Below are 17,725 nucleotides of genomic sequence, written 5' to 3' on the forward strand. Positions count from 1 at the left end.
CTTTTTTATTTAGACATAAAAGGGGAGATGATGTGGGACGTTCTTCTGTATATGTTGTATATGTGTTGCTTTTATTCGTTAGTGAATAAAGAAGCTGCTTGGACCTATTACAAGGCAAAAATAGAGCAAGGTGGGAATTTCAAGCAGAGAAAGAGGAAAAAGAAGACAGACGCCTGAAGGAGCCTTACCAGTAGGCCACAACCATATGGTGATACACAGATGAATAGAAATGGGTTAATTTAAGATATAAGAGTTATCCAGGAATATGTCTAAACTATTGGCCAAGTGGTGTTATAATTAACACAGTTTCTGTATGGGTTTTTTTTGGGGGGGGTGTCTGGGCAGCCAAAAATGAATAAATAAGCAGCCTCTGCCAACATATAGTCATACTACAAAGACTTGTATTTGTTAGTTTTATCACTGCCATGGCAGAGTATGTGATAGAACCAATTTAAGGGAGGCAGGGGATATAGTCATTGTGGTAGAAAAGCATGGTAGAGGAGCTCACATCAAGGCAGACAGGAAACAGAGTAAAGGGAGAGACATCTGACCATACCACCATCTGGACACCAAGAGTTTATGCACTGGCTTATAGGACATATTTTGTATTCAAGCTATTACAACTATTTTACTGTACATGACACTGTCAAATGACAATGTCTTGACATGAAGAATCACTTCATGTAGTGTTGGTTGCATTTGTCTTTAGCATATTTGGCAAAAAATCTCTTTATATTTTTATATCCTATTTCATTCATTACAAACCTGTTTGCCAGAAAAATTTCAAAATAATATTTGTTTACAAATCAGTGTTCATATTATTTTCTGTTTATTTTCTTTTTTGACATATTTAATACCTTTATAAGCTTTTAACACCCATATATAGCACACAATCATATATTAATATAGTAATTTATTAATAATTTGTCACATATATATGTATATATGAGAGAGGGGGCACCCTTAATATATAGCCCTAGTTGTCCTAAACCTCATATATAGGTGGAATTCACCCATTTCTACTTTTGGAGTACTGGAATTAAATTTAAGTGCCACTATACCTGGTCCTTATAGTATGTATCTTAAGTAATTATTGCTAAATACCTGATGTGTTTGTTCAGAAGCTAATTCAGTAAGCACTATATGCAAATTTACAAACTCTGCCAATATTCTGGAGAGCCATTCTCCATCATGGTCTCTCCTATGTGCATACTACATAGCAATTCCCATCTAACTATTTCCTGCAATTTTCATGCTAACCTACTAAGTGATAAGCCCAGAACTATGTCAAGAGCAATATCCCAAACCAATAGTCAAGTTTGGAAAGAAAAACCTCCAAACGTCGCTTAGTGACTCTTATATTCAATATTTGCTACCACTGTTAAAGACTCAGAGGGTTTCTTTGGCGAAAATGCCATTCACCACACATTAAGAGAGTGAGTCTCTTACTCAGGGCTCAAGAGCATCTTCCTACAATTAAAGGAAAAGGAGTGGCTTAGAAGCGTCCCTAGAGCAGGAAAGAAGATGTAGAGATGGGACCCAGCCCATAACCTCAGTCTATCATAGCAACCTGGCCCACTCACAGAGAAAGGCATGCAACCAGGCTATGGCTGCTGAGTGAGACTGCCTCTAAAATGAAAAGAAACCCCCCAGACTTCAGAAATGGCTCAACCTATACTAGTGTGAGAGCAGAAACTTCTAGGTAACAAATTCTGACAGGACAGAGTGTGCCAAAATCCATTTACTTTCTGACTTCAGCCATGTTAGATACATGTTTAGGGCCCTGGTTATGGATCTCTACTCCCATTTGGAAGGTTTCCTGTGGGGAATTAAAATGTGGAGATCCTCCCCAAACATCCAGTAACGAGAGTGGTGATGGGCAGTGGAGAACTGGGGTCAGTTATATAAAAGCACAGATACAAAATTTTGAAGGAAATACATAAAAAATTTTCCTATAAAAGTATTCATAGCCATAAGCAGATTACTTTTCTCTCTGACAGATGCCAGTGAAAGAAAATGACACCTTAGAAAAGGATTAGTTAAAGGACTCTTACCCAGACCTTGATTCTGCTGTTCCCACTCCATGGTTTCTGGCACCTGATAGGTTGCTACCTCCAGTAGGGCCATGCTTCCTGCCTCTACATCCGGTTCCTGGGATGTGATTCCAGGGAGAGTAAACCCTGGCAGCTCGGTATCACTGTCGAAGTCCTTATACAAGGAGTCTGCTTCTTTATCTTCCTCATCTTCTTCCTCATGCTCCTCTTCTTCATCTTCATCTTCTTCATCCTCTTCATCCTCCTCATCTTCTAGTTCTGGACAGACAGGAATCAGAGGAAAACTTGAAGATATGCATGAGCATGTACTCAAACACATTAGTCTTTTGAAGTGGTACAACCATTACAAAATAATCATGTTTGCCCTTAAAACCAATTGTTAAAGGCAGCATTGGGCAGTCTGAGCTCTATGAGATTATGTGCCTTTTACATACTCTGAGTTTTAAACTTTCAGCACCACTGGTACACTGTTACATAAGATAATCACTATATTCATTAGGAATTAAAGCTTAGGAATTGTAGTTTTAGCTTTTTGTCATGTGACACAAGCTAGAATCATCAGGGAGGAATGAACCTCAACTGAAATAATGTTTTGATAAGATCGACCTGTAGGAGACTTGAGGACAATCTTTTAATTCATGACTGGTGTGGAAGAGACCAGCACAGTGTGTGTTGTACTTGGTCAAGTGATCCTGAGTTGTATAAACATCAGACTGGGAAAGCTATCAGGAGCAAGCCAGTAGGTAGCATTCTTCTATTTGAGGTCCTGTCTCCAGGTTTCTGCCTTAAAGTCCTGCTTTGATTTCCTTCATGGTAAAATATAAAATGGACTCAGTCTCTTCAAGTTGCCTTTGATCAGTAATAGAAGGCAAATTAAGACAGGAACAATGAATTTTTATAAACTAATATTTATTTCCAAGGCTAGGAAACATTTTGTGTTTTCTGGAGGTCATAAAATGTTTATCTGTTAGATATTACACTGACATATCAAAGAACATAAAATAAATTATTTCCATCTTTGTAGCATAATATTAATGAAGAATTTTTTTATTTTGATATACTTTGTTGGGAGTTGTGCAGCCTGGTCTCAGATCAGCATATGACTACATGTCCAGTGGGTTTCCTTGGAGCAAGGCATCTGTGGAAAGAGGCTCTCACTTGGCAAAGACATGAGACAATGTAGGAATTTGGAAAATTCATGCAGCTTGCAGGTTCTTTTCTTTTTCTTTCATTGTTTGGTGATTCATTTGGCAGTTTTTAGTTTTACTTTGTTAGTCACACATGCAATAGCTGTAATTTTTCTTGGGAATTCTGTTGTTTCTCAAATATTTTCCCCTAAGGTTCAACAGGGGGATAATGCTTCTCAAATCTCTTGTATGGAATTACTAACTACAACTCCCAATCCTAGGAACTTTTCTGACTCAATAGACATAATTAGGAATATGTGAGAAAACAACACATGGAACATTAACCATGTCTCACAGTTCTGGGAAGGAGAGTAAGGCAGCAGATACAGAGTAGGGGAAAGCCTCAGTAATACAAGTAGTGCCAACTGTTGAGAGTAAGTTCCCTGGACAGCAAGCATTGAATTGGTGGTAAGATATGGCATGCTCCATGAGGAAAAAATACAATACAAAATGTGGGGTGGATAGATTCATCATTATCATACACAGAGCTTATATTGGTGGAAGAAGTTTGGTATAGAGAGATGGGAAGAAAGTGCTTTGTCAAAGTCTGCCTTTTACAGAGAGACTGAGACATGGGATCCTCTTGTAGAAAAAAGAACTGTATAAAAGCATATCTTTAGTCATGAAAGACTTGTTTGGGTTTAAATATTGTTGTCCATAAAGCATTGTTCCCATGTCTGCTACTTTTCAACTCTGCAAGTTCAGGCCCCTGCCAGCTGACATAAGCGCTGTGAGAGCAGGACGTGTCTGGCTCGATATTTACTTAAGCCTGCAAAAATGCTGACCTCTCTGTCTAGAATAAGGTTGTTATTCAGGGGTTGGGAAGGTGCATTTGGGACGCATAAATGGGGACAATAGGAGCTTTCATAAACATCATAATATGTTCCTTAAATTGTGATGTATTTCTTAAAGTCAAACATAGAAGCTGATAACAAATCTGATCATGTAACCCCTGTAAGAAAAACTCTAGGTCTAAATAAAGATGGCCGGAGTTATCCAGGCCACTTGAGTGTAATCCACTTTGTGGTCAGAGGTTTCCTTGCACCAACGCCCTTTCCCCACCTCAGGACCTGAACCCAAGTCGAGGCTGAACACCAGTAACACTTCTCCATCACTGAACAGAATTTAGCAATGCCACATGAGAGGCAGATGTACTTAGATTATAGTCTCCCTGTGTGAGAGAAACCCACAAATCTGGAAATCGTGGCACCAATATTCTCAGCCCAGTGCTAAAGGAATATATGGAATGGGATATTTATCAAGAATATCCATCACCTGTGAGAAGATATCACTATCATTGTTGAGTTAATTTTACAACTGAACCTCCTCAGAGTGGATGACCACATAAAGCCAGTGATTGATGAAAACATGCACCTAAGGTGTTGTGTGTGTGTGTGTGTTTCTCCTGAGATATAAACTCAACAGTCACTGTGGCAAGGGACTCTCCTCAGAGGGTAGAGAAGACAGAATAAAAAACTAAAGTCACCCACAATTCTTTGTTGAAACTTTTTCCTATTTCCAGACAACTGTATACATATGCCTTGTCTTATCATTTAATGGTTTTCTAATTTGTGAAACATATTAATTCTTTGCTGGTATGCAGCTCAGTGGAAGAACATGTGCCTAGTGTGTGCAAGGTCCTGAGATCACGTCCTAGAACCACAAAAGATAAAAATTTTCCTCTGCTCTTATATGAGCCTTAAGTTTGTAGGATTAAATACACGTAACTGTTCTCAAATTTTAACAAACTCTTGTTGAGCATCTGATGGATGCTGACTCTGGCACCAGAGATACAGGCTCTGGTTCCCAGGAACCAACTTCCCCCTCAAGAAGACATAGGGCAAACATGGATACAGCAGTGGGTACAGAGACTACATTCTGAGGAACATTCTCAAGAAGCTAGAAAATGCCAGATGCTGGTATTTCAGATGATGAAACTGAGGAAAGGTTTTCTCACAGTATAAGGATCTAATACCATGATAAGAAACCCTCTTGTGTAACTGAGATCAATATTGACAGGAAGAGCAGCATCAGGAGAGGGACTAGAAACACCAAGACCATTACTGCAGGTATGCACAGGCTGTGTTCAGAAACTAGCAGAGAGGTCACTGAGGACTGGGGATGGGGTGAGGAGACACTAAGGATATTGGAAAAGATAGGGCTAATCAGACTTACAAATCTTCAAAATGATTCAGGCTACAAGGCAGGGAATGACCTCCTCTGAGCACACAGAGGGGAAAAGCCATGAGAGGTTCCTAGAACTTAGGGAATACGCAGTTGTGCCTGAAAAGTAGATGTAAGGCGAATCTGTTGAGAACTGGCGATAGGATTTGAAGGTCGAGCCTTGGTGATTGTTGTTATCTGTGACAGAAGAAGAAGGGAGATCTCACATCACTAATGGGAATGTAAAGTTAATATGCAAACTTAAAAATGTGATTTGAGACCCATCCTGTGATAGCCATGCCAACAACATCCACATGCAAAGGCTGCAATTTCAGGAAAGAGGCAAAATGCAGAAATTTTTGACAGACAGCAATCGGGACTCAGTCCTTGCTCCTTTTAGTCTGCTATGACTGAAAGGAACCATAATAGTTGACAGTGAAAACTGTCTGGTTGGGATGTACCTCAGTCCACAGAGTGTTGCTACCTAGCATGCATGCATGTCGCTAGTACGCATGAAGTACTGGTTTGATCTCCAGCACCACATAACACTCATGTGGCAGCATGTGCTTGTAATGCAGCACTTGGGAGATAAAGGCAGGAATTTCAGAGGTTCAAGGTCATCCTACACAGAGAATGAGAAGTGGGCTACATGAAATTTCTTTTCTTAAGTAAGAAAGAAAGGGAGGGAGTGGGGAAGGGAGGGAGGGAAGGAGGGAGGAAGAAAAAGAACACTAAAACATTAAGCATTGGTGTCAGATAACAATGACAGATGGCTGAACAATGTGTGGTGACATTACCTGATATGTTCAAATTTGAAAAAAGCAAAGTCTTGTTACACATGGCCAGAAGAGAGGGAAAACATGTCTAGACAGTACCCTCTCTTAGCCAGTTTCATTTGTCTGGCCTCTCCATGGTAGAATGTCTTAGCAGCAGCTTTATAGCCCATACCAGTCCTTTATTCTTCTGAGGGGGTTAAGCCTCTGAGGAACTCAAAAGCCTTGCCAGCATTATCCCACAAATCCACATTGTTAGCTGAACAGGAAAGAAATTTACAGGCTTTTTACTTAGAGGCTACTCCCTTAATAACCACTTTGAGTGCTCAAATAATGTTAGAGCAGAGCTTAAAATGAGGCTGTTTAAACCCAGAAGAATTGCCCATCTAGGTTAAAGCTTGTTTTTATTATTAATTACAAACACATCTTCAATCTCTGGTCACCAAAACCAAGCTTTAATTTTGCTCAGTAAAGGCTGACCCAGGATCTCTAATATAGATGCCTCTATTGTTTTCATCTCCAGGCTGTCATTCACACATCACAGGAGGGAAGACCGCTTGCACGTGTGTTGTCCCAGCACGAGGACAGGCACCAGGGCAGGAGCATGTCTTATCTGTGTGACTCTGGACAGTTCCTAGCCTGCTCTCTTCTTGGAGCAGTATTTTTCACATGAATCATCATCTTTGGCCTATTTGCTCATTAGTTGATGAGGCAGAGATCTCTTTTCAGCGACTTTCCTTCCCCTCTCTAGGCTGCAAACGGGATCTAAGGTAACAATGCACATGAAAGCAGATGGTTGCTATGAAGAAGGGAACTTCCTGAGCTGAGCTGTGTTAGTCTCTGTCAGGTCCCTCTGAATGGGGACAGCTTTCAAGTGAAGACATGATTTGTAGGAAGCCCATGCCAATAGATTTTCTAAAATCTAAAATTAACAGACCAATGAAGATGGCTCAGTGGGTAAAAGCCATTGCCACACAAACCCATGATGGAAAGAGAGAACCGGCTCCCATGAGTTGTTGTCTGACTGCCCAAACACAAACACACACACACACACCATGGCATGTGCACACTCACATGCATCACATGTATGCACATGCACACAGATAATCTTAATAAATTGAATAAGGTGATTTTAAGTAAGAGCATTTCTCTAAAAAGTTTCCCATACATGAAAATAACTAAAGCCCTAGGAATGGTGCTGATTTTGCATCCAGATTGCTCTAAAGTTGAGCATGAAACTGAGCGTAAAACTTAAAATTCAGACAAGGAAAACTTAAATTTGTTCTAAGGATGTGAAACAGTTCTCCAGCAAATGGCTCTCTAAGAAGATGCTGAGGAACCTCAGACATTCCTAACTACCACAAAATCCAGCAGCTCAAGGCACTAGCTCATTGAGAATTTGATGAATCTCCTAATATTTGTAAGAACTTAATTATTTCCACCTTTATATTTTTATTGTACATGGGATATATCAAGTATTTGTGTATATGTATATTATGAAGCTTAATATAAAATTTCAACATGAATAGCATACATGTACGCATACCGATACAAGTGTGACCAAGATTCCTAATGTAATAACACCAGAAAACTTACCATTGCACTAAGAATTAGAATGTAGTTACTATTCTTGCATGAGAGCTGAAGTGATGGTGGTGAGGTTAAGAGACCACAGCACTCAGGAAGATGCGTAAGTTCAGTCCCTAACACCACGTCAGGTAGCTCACAACCACGTTTAACTTCAGATCCAGAGGAATCCAGCCTCTAGAGTCAAGTCACCTATGCTCATATACAGATATTCATACACACACATACATATGCTGAAAATTATAATTATGCATACTTACATAAACAAATAAAAATAAATATTTTTAAAAAATTTTAGAACACTTTCATTCTGGTGATACTTTTCTGATTTTTGCTATTGCTGTCTACTGTTTGGCTCTTTTCTCTCCTCCTATGTTATAAAGCATAAATGCTTATATTTTCTATACATGTTCATTAATTTATTTGCTTCCTAGTTCTTCCTGAATCTCAGACCTTCCTGCCAGATTCTTCCTCTGTCAGGAGTTGTGGAGGCCCAAAGAGGCAATGGTCAGAGAGTTTGGGACTTGTTTCTAGTTCATTCAAGGTTATTGTACTTCTACCTCAAATAAAGGTCCCACCTAGTTGTAAATCAGTTCTGCTCTCCCAAGGCTGTTGTCAACAGGTGTAGCTAGTGGCCAGACCTTGTGCTCCTGAAATAGGAAAGTATTTGGTTCCTACCTAAAACAAAAGTCTAAGGATCCAACTAAGATCCAGTTCCCTTTCTGGAAATAACTTGGGATTCCACCTGTGGAGTGGTTTGCCTAGAGAGTGTTTGGTCTACGGTGTGAGTCTAGGGCAGGAGCAATGAATATAGCCCGAGACTTTCAATGTGTATGTTAATACAGTCTTTTGTTTTACTCCTACCTTTTGGGGTCAGGGGTATATTAACCAGTTGGAAATTAAACACAGGTGAATTTTCAGTACTCACTGAAAAATTCCCTCCTGATACTATCCTATATGTTTTTGTGTTTTATTATTTTCATTCACTTCTTTGAATTCTTTACTATATTTCTAAATCCCTATGCCTCTACTCTGGAGAAAGGTATTTTTGTCAAGGCTGGCTTCTGACAAGCAGTTCATTTTATAAAGTTTGTTTTATTACTTTGCCTTTATTCTTAAAAGCATGGGAACATAATTCTCAGCTATGCACTTCTCTAGGCACTTGGCAAAGGTGTTGTCTTCTGGCTTACATTTCCAGAATTCTGCTGTGACATCTGTTCTCGGTCTGTTGTTTCTTTGGAAGTGATCTCTCTTTTCCTTCTGAATTTGTTCCTTCTAATTTGTTAAATCTAAGGATTTCAAGAGTCTTTTCCCCCCTCACACTCTCCTGTGCTGTCTGCTTCGTAATTTTACAGTCTCATATTACTTGTTTGTGTTTGAGACTTCATTTTTCATATCTTGGCACATGGGGATTTCACACTATGTGTCTGACAGTGTGGTCTCCACAGTCCCTTGGTTGTCTTATGGAGAATGTTTCCTTGTTATCCCATTGTGCTCATGACAAGTCACAAGCTTGTTTAGTTCGTATATATAAGAAACCTGGGGTTTCTATTGGGATTTTTTTCCCAGAAAGAATCCACATTTTGTCCTCAAAACTAAGCCACAGTATTTTTCTTAGAGATCTTTCTGTCTACTTATAAACTCATTTACTCAAGACTTCGTCATCTTGTTTTGTTAAAGCCTGTCAAATTTTCTGTCAAAAGCTGAAATCCAAATACCATACCTTTAAGAATTATTTATATTATTTATATTATACTCCCTTGAGTATAATATGACTAAGAAGTCTTCTGCTGTTCAATACTCAAGTCTCAAATCATTAGAAGAACATCTACTAAATGAGGTATCATTTTAAAAGCCAGGCGGTAGTGGCACACGCCTTTAATCCCAGCACTCGAGAGGCAGAGGCAGGTGGATCTCTGTGAGTTCGAGACCAGCCTGGTTTACAAGAGCTAGTTCCAGGACAGGCTCCAAAACCACAGAGAAACCCTGTCTCAAAAAAACCAAATAAATAAATAAATAAATAAATAAATAAATAAACAAAAATAAAATAAAATTAGGTAAATATTCATGAAGTGGTGGGATGGCTCAGTGGGTAAAGGCAACTGCTGACAACCAAGCTTGATGACCCAAGTTCGATCCCTGGACCCCACATGATGGAAGGAAATAATGAGTTACCAAAGCCATCTTCTGACCTTCATGCATATCACACACACACACACACACACACACACACACACACACAAAAGCTAATTAAAAAATATTAAACTCAAGGGATATTATTTATTAAACATTGTCTTCTTCAAAATTTTTTTTCACTTCAATTTGCTCTACTGCAGGCCAAATAAACTTGATTATTGAAGCTTCCCATATTTATCTGCACAATTTCATTGAAAGTATTAAATTTAAAACTTCGTATACCCGCAAATATACTTTAAAATTTCCTGAAAAGTAGACTTAACACAGTGAAAAGTGGCATTGCTGAGAAAAGGTCTGAGGTGAGACAGTTAGCCTACTTCAAATGTTTAATGTTTGTTCTATTTCATTTAATTTTCCTTTCTCTAAATCTGAGGGCCCTGCCCACACTACAGTATCTTAATGCAGGGATGCCATACAGCAACAGTGATAAGTCCCAGACTGGAACTTCCACTTGTTAAACACCTTGCTCTTGGTTCAGAGAGCAGCTTCTTGGACACGCCTCTTTGGAAACAGAATTATAGACTATTCTGTTTCTCCAGCTGCTCTGTGGAGAAGCACAAAGGCCGCATTAGCCTTGCATCTATATATCTTGAGTCATCCACTATGAAATCTTTGATTTCAGCAACTTTGTTACCATAAATAATGTTTTCTTTAATCAAATAAATAATACCTGTATATAAAACTCCACATCCATGCAAAAGCTAAATTGCAGATTGGATAGGCTGATTATTGACTGCAAAAATTCCAATTTAAGTAGATTTTCCATTCAAACTGTAGAAGAGGTTAATCGTTCCAAAATGAGGGGCACATACTTCTGTGTGTGTGTGTGGAGACATGTTTTATTTATTATGCCTGTGATGCTTCACTTTTTGAAAGCAGAATGTGCCATGCCCTTCCCTGGACCCAACCCTAAGGATCAAGCACTGCACCTTCCTTGGGAGCTAAACCAAAATCCCCTCAATGGTGTGCCCTCCTCCTGAATATAGTTTTTATTAAGTTGTACTATGTGTTGAAAGAGTATGATGTCAGCTTTTAAAAGAAACTTCCTCTATGCCCTGTTGCTCTACTTGGGAAGGAGACATGGGGAAGATGACACTTTTTAAATATTTTTAAACTGACTTCAGCCAATGCTAGAGACTTACTGCCTGTGCCCTCCTTTCCTCAGTTTCCCAATGTGATAAATAGCTCCTATCGCCTAATAGTCCAAGTATCACTGTATATTCCTCTGTGGTTGTGAAACAATGTGTGACCCATAGTTGGTGTCCATGAAACATAAGCATATTCTGGAAGAATATAATGGGGAGCTATCACCTCATTTACATTTCTTTAAATATTCAATTTTGGGTCAACCCCCCCCCCTCCACTAGACTTGAGTAGTCACACGAACAGCAAGAGAAGGCAAATATGATGGTCATTTTAAAGACAAGCACTTGATCTTTATTTTACACACCACCTGGTACTGAGAGGTCATGTGCACACTACTAGACAGGAGGAGCAGACCCTGCTTCTAAGCTAGATGTAAAGATGCCAGTTGACACATCATATGCTGATTGTTGCTATTTAAGAGAACAGATTCATTGTGAGTGTGGAGAGAATAAATATAAAACTGAGGCCAGCCTTGGTGTCACCTGCTATGGTTTTCTGTCTCTTTAAGAGACAAGCCACGCCCATTCCCTCCCCCATCCACTGAGGCAGGCTGATCTCCAGCTTCGGGCCTGAGCTTGCTGTCTTTTCCATCTTCCTCTCGGAGAGGCAGCTTCACTTCTGCCTCTCTCCCCATTTCTCTGCTTCCCCCCGTCTCTGTCTCTTTCTCCTCTTCTCTCTCTCTCCCTCTCTCTCTCTCTCTGTTCCCCCTTCACTCTTTCTCCTCCATAACCCCCTGAATAAATATTCAACCTCACCCTGCATGTCCTGTCTATCCATGTCTCTGTCTCCTGCCCACCTGCCATGTGTCTCCCTGCCTGGGACCAGCCACTGCTCGGGGATCGGCAGCAGTCTCTGCCTGGGACTGGCTGCTCCCAGAGCCCACTGCCTACTACCACATAGCCCGCTACCACCATTTGGGACCTTCAGGATTTCTGCTGCCTACTGCCGCGGGGATCTTGCAGCATTTTTTAAAAAAGAATATTATTACCTGTAATCCCAAACTCAGGAAGTTGAAGTAGAAGGATCATGAGTATGAGTCTAACTTGGGCCATGTTGCAGGATTCTGTCTCCAAAAATTAGATAGTTACTTACAACAGATAACCATCTAAATTGATCCGTAACCCACAAATTTACTGTCCCCATGACAGTAAAAAGACTGGGCCTTTCTTAGGTCTGGCACCACTACGCTTAGGTTTTCCTCCTGACAAATCAAACCACCTGTCTGGACCAGACGTGGTGTGCTCTCCTGCAGCACACGCCACTTCCTCCTGTCCTCCTGTCTTGAGCATTGCTGTTATCATGTCCTCTACCTGCCCCCAGGGTGACTACATAGCGAGATGTGCTTTATTATAAGGATGAGGACCCAGCAGTATATGATAAATGATATGGAATTTTAGGACATGAGATCATCAATCATGAAATCAATATTTACTTCACATTTAAAAGTACACTAATAATATTATATGCAAGATCATATTTGCCCTTCATAACCCACATAATAATATCAATGTCTTTGTTTTACAGATGGGAAACTGTGGTCTAAATATGATAAAAAAAAAAACCTGGCAAAAATTCAATGCAGTTTCATGGTGAATCCAGGGCTTACATTCAAGTGAGTCCATTGGAAACCAGAAGCAGGGGAGTTTTACCAGGACACTCTCACTCAGTGTTTGAGCTGTTTGGTCTGAGAGACTTCACAGGGGAAGGGTTTGAGTGGAACTAATTTTTTCTCCACTCTTAATTGTAATCTCACTGCTCTATTTTTGGAATGACATAGTTCTGGTGGTGATTTCCCTCTAATACAATAACCTTACTATTCTTTAGGTGACAATAATGTTAAAATGTGTAGAAATGAATCAGGCTTTGTCTTGATTAGCTCTGTCTGTCAGCTTGACACAGCCTGGAGTCATCTGGGAGGAACTGCCTAGATCAGATCAATCTGAGGGTGTGTCTGTGGAAAACCGTTTTGATTGTTGATGGATGTAAGAGGACCCAGACAACTGTGAGCACCATCATTTTCTGGAGAAACGATCCTGAGCAGAGTAACAGTCCTGCCACAGGGTCACCGAGCAGCACTCCTCCAGAGTTTCTGTTTCTCTTCACTGGCTGTGAGTTCCCGGGTTAGAGGTGATAACAACGCGTGGAAGAGTAAGCAGGTGTGCCCGCACGCTCCTGCCTGGAGTTTCTGTCTGACTTCCCTGTTATAGAACGTAACCCATAGTTTAAAAACCGACAAATGAACAAACACCAACAAAGCTCTCTCCTTGCCTATTTTGCTTTTGATCAGAGTTTCATCACAGCCACAGCCATGAAACTAGAACAGGCTTCTGCTGAGGATGGGATTATCCCTGAAGGATGAAATGTACAAAGTTAATCACAAGCCTCATTTAACTGTTTCTTTCCCAGAGTTAAGGATATGCTCTTCATATCAAAAAAGAAGCTAGGCAGTGTGTATGTGGGAGACAGGGGTCACTACCTCAATTAGCTTATTGTGCTGAAGACAGTGAGACTCTTCATAACATTTTAGTAGGGGATATGTCCACAGGATACTATTGTCTGTAATTATCATTGTGATAGAAAGGGGCAGCTTGGCTATAGAAGGAAACACTGGTAAACACAGGCTGAGCCCACCCATTTCAGAACAAATTTAATGTTTCCAAGTGTGATGATTTTTAAATCTTATATGAACATTTAAATAGATCCCTGACATCTTTTCCTGACATTTTCATTGAGAGTCATGTATAAATTTAAACATTAATAGGTAACATGACCCAAGTGTGGTAGCTCATGCCTATAATCTCAAAACCTGGCAGACTGACACAGAAGGACAGGCATAAGTACAACGGCAGCCTGGATTATATAGTAAGCTCTAGGACAGTGTATAATGAGACCTTTCCTTAAAACATGAAATAATCAAAGGTAGGTGGATACCCAAGAGCATCATCATGATAAACAGAGCCAGCCAGAGTGTCAGGGATAGATAGTGCCCTTATATTCACTCACATGTTTCTCAGGCTCACAGTAATTTGTACTCAGAACAACAAAATTTTTGTGTTTATATCTGTAAAGGAATACATGTAATGGTCTGTCCTGTCCCTTTAGGAGACAAGCCCCACTCTCTCCCTCCCCCGTCTGCCTAGGCAAGTGTTTCTTCCTGCTGCTTCCAGCCTGAGCTCCTCCCCTTTCTGTCTCTCTTCCAAAGAGGTAGCTGCTGCTGTGGCCCCCTTCCTCTCTCCCCCTCTCTGTTTCTCTCTGTGTGTTTCTCTCTCTCTCTCTCTCTCTCTCTCTCTCTCTCTCCTTTTTCCACTTCTCTTCCATAACCCACTAAATAAATACACACTTTCTCTGCATGGAGTATCTCTGTCTCTCACCCACCGTGCAGCTCCCTGCCTGGGACCTGGCTGCCTTTGTGGCCTTCCATGGTCACAGGGACCTGCAGTGTTTTATTTTTACCATAACATTTGGTGTTTTTGAGTCAGCCAGGCTCTCTCCATGTTCCCTCCTGCCTGCAAGTGGGACGGCTGAGGATGCGTGGAACCCTGGGCTCAGGAACCAGGTTTCTTTACAACAGCTCTGCATTCTATCTGCCTGAACACCAACCCCTACACACACCAGCAGCTTCAGTGGTGAGTTTTTCCTTTCCAGTCAGCCAACCACAACATTCACAGTTACGATTTAGCCCTTCACTAACATTCATCTCTGATTGCTTTCCATTACTGAAAACAGGACCAGACTACCCAGGGTTGGTCCTCCTGCACTAGCACTGCACACGCTGTGTGGTGCATTCAATTTAAGGCCCAAGGTCCCTTGGGTTTTTCTTTTTCTTTCCCTTTTCTTTTCTTTGCTATTCTTTTCTTTTCTTTCAGACTACTTGTCAGTCAGTGGTTCCTGCCATGAGAGACCACTCAGAGCAGCCTCTAGCCTCTCTGGCTTCTGAGTCACCAGAGCCAGTCAGGTTTTAACACCCCACCTATAGAGAAAGAAGGCTCTTCTACAGGTCCTGCAGTGTTCGTTCACTGTTTTCGCAGGATTTCACATTTTCAGCTATGGTATAAACCCTCAAACTATCAGCCAGCCACCTGTGAATGCTCTGCCAGTGTCCCGCCAGTTCTGCTTTTCCTCAAACTGTCCCTGCCACCACTACTGCTGGTCCCATGGATTAGTGGGATCCACGAGGCAGCTGTTTTCAGCCTTTGCTCCCCTCTGCAGCTTGAGGCATGCGGCTTTGCAACAGGGCAGATCACGCCTCTAGGTATCTCTTGTAATTATGTTTAAAATTAGTTGAGAGCCAGTACAGTTAAGCTCAGACCCAGCTCTCCAGGCAGATTCTATGCTGTAGTTATAACTCATTTATACCCAGTAAACAGCCCTCAACTGCTCCAGAGATCTTGGGAATATGGCATGTAAATGCTTAATTATTTAAAAAAAAAACTTTTCCGCCTTTAATCCCAGCACTCGGGAGGCAGAGGCAGGCGGATCTCTGTGAGTTCGAGACCAGCCTGGTCTACAGAGCTAGTTCCAGGACAGGCTCCAAAGCCACAGAGAAACCCTGTCTCAAAAAAACAAAAAATAAAAATAAAAAACTTTTCATAACAAAAAGAGACAGGTTGGATCCTAGCAGCAGCCCTCTACTTCCTCCCAAGAAGGCAGAAGACAAATGGGCACAGAACAACGTCCATCCACCATTCGCTCCAACTACCAAGTGCTGACCACTGGGCAAAGCTGCCTTTCATATAAACTGAAGATCTCCAGATGTGGACAGAATTGCTGGAATTGACAACCTAGCTACTCAGGTCAAAGTAGGCTTGTCTTCCTACAGATCTCTCAGCCCATAGGATCTTCTGGAGCCTGGCAGGCCCTGTGCTAAATAGCAAAAGAAAAATATGACCCTCAGTGACCATGGAGGACCCTGAGGAGAGGCTCTAGGTGCCAACCCAGTAAGTTCTCTGTCGTTTTTAATCAATAACTCAAGTAAAATTTTTACCCTGTTCAAAGATTTCTGATGCAGTTTGACAGCTAAGGGGTTTGTCTTTTAAAAGGACACCCTCACCAAACAAATTTTTATAAGATACAAGTTAACAAAATCCTCTCTCATTCTGCCTTTCATAGTCTTAAAAATACTTTTCATTGTGCAAAAACATCTGTCACAGCCATTTTGACACAAATATGCTAAAACTTATGTTTTCACAAACCCTTCCCCAAATTCTTGAGTTTCAGGGAGCTGAATTGAAGGATCTACCTTAAACAGGTCAGAAATACTCTCTCAATTTCCTGGTCCTAATGTTTTTTTCTCCTAAACGTAATTTTGTCCTCTGTTCTGCCAATACCTTAAACAGGTGTAAGAGACACCAGACATTTCCATACCACAAACACTGGGCAGGAGCAAAGAGACCAGCTACCCCAGGATGAAACCAGAACCCAGCTTTCTCAAGTCCCCCAAGATGATACCCACAAATAAGCATAAAGCAATCTTGAGAATATGCCTCTTCAATGTCTTTAACCAGCTGTGCCTAACCTTCCGCCTTTTTATTATAAAAAGAGATGGGAATGTAATGGTCTGTCCTGTCCCTTTAAGAGACAAGCCCCACCTTCTCCCTCCCCCATCTGCCTAGGCAAGCAAATCTTCCTTCCACTTCTAGCCTAAGCTCCTTCCATTTCTCCCCTTCCCCCCTTCCTCTCTCTCTCTCTGCTCTTCCCCTTCTTCCCCCATTCTCTCTCTCTCTCTGTCTCTCTCTGTGTGTCTCTCTCTCTGCTCTTCCCCCTTCTTCCCTTCCTCCCTTTCCTTTGATAACCCACTAAATAAATACCCACTTTCTCTGCGTAGCATGTCTCTGTCTGTCACCTGCTGCATAGCTCCCTGCCTGGGACCCACTGGCCCTCTTGGCCCATGGGCCACTCTGAGAACCACAGTATTTTACCACTGCAGCTCCTCATGGCTTGCTGCCCACTGCAGATACTTGGGGAATGATGCCATTTTATTTTTACCATAACAGTACATTTATATGCCCTTTCTCATACTGAAAACCATGCCTTGATAAAAGGCCAGTGAAATGGCTCTGTGGGTGATGGCACTTATTGCCAAGCCTGATAAATTGTGAAAGGAGGGAAGTGACTTCCACAAATTGTTCCCCAGCCTTCACGTAACCACAGACATACAAAACAAACATACACAATAGTGCAAGTTTAAAACATTTTAAAAGAAAAATGTCTTCTCTGCAAATATCTAAAATACTTTTGATTTCTGTATGCAAATATAATGAAACCTATCATTATTTAGAAATAATTCATGCTAATAACATTTTAAATATCTTGAAATCTCTTCAAGCTATTATATACTTCCAGGCTATATGTTTGCCTCAACTGCAGAAAACCCACCACACCTAGAAATTTCTGCTTTAACCGCTCCCCACAGAGATTCTAGAGCCTGTCATGAGTCTGATCACTCATTCAGAACAAAACCGTCTGGTAGGTATCTGAATATCCCTCTTAAAAGAAACAGAGTATAGCTTCTAATAAAAGATTTGTTGGCTTGATACCAAGGACATGGATGGCTCTTCTGCATTGCTTCTTCTGTCACATCTGTTATTAAAAGCAATTAAAGAAAAGACAGGATCTCACT

The 17,725-nt window shown here is 40.9% G+C and overlaps 1 protein-coding gene across 3 annotated transcripts in view; it reads right to left on the minus strand.

Moving 5' to 3' along the window:
* Nucleotides 1-17,725, minus strand: part of Armh4 (armadillo like helical domain containing 4) — a 114,557-nt gene that overhangs the window by 62,393 nt on the left and 34,439 nt on the right. For all 3 annotated transcript variants that reach the window (XM_041633805.1, XM_041633806.1, XM_041633804.1), the window contains exon 5: nt 2,055-2,312. In XM_041633805.1, coding sequence (XP_041489739.1) covers nt 2,055-2,312 — 258 coding nt within the window. The remainder of the gene's footprint in view (nt 1-2,054; nt 2,313-17,725) is intronic.

The sequence above is a fragment of the Microtus oregoni genome, unplaced genomic scaffold, assembly GCF_018167655.1.
Source record: "Microtus oregoni isolate MIOR12 unplaced genomic scaffold, Mior012 000045F_ref0000178, whole genome shotgun sequence".
Lineage (NCBI taxonomy): Eukaryota > Metazoa > Chordata > Mammalia > Rodentia > Cricetidae > Microtus > Microtus oregoni.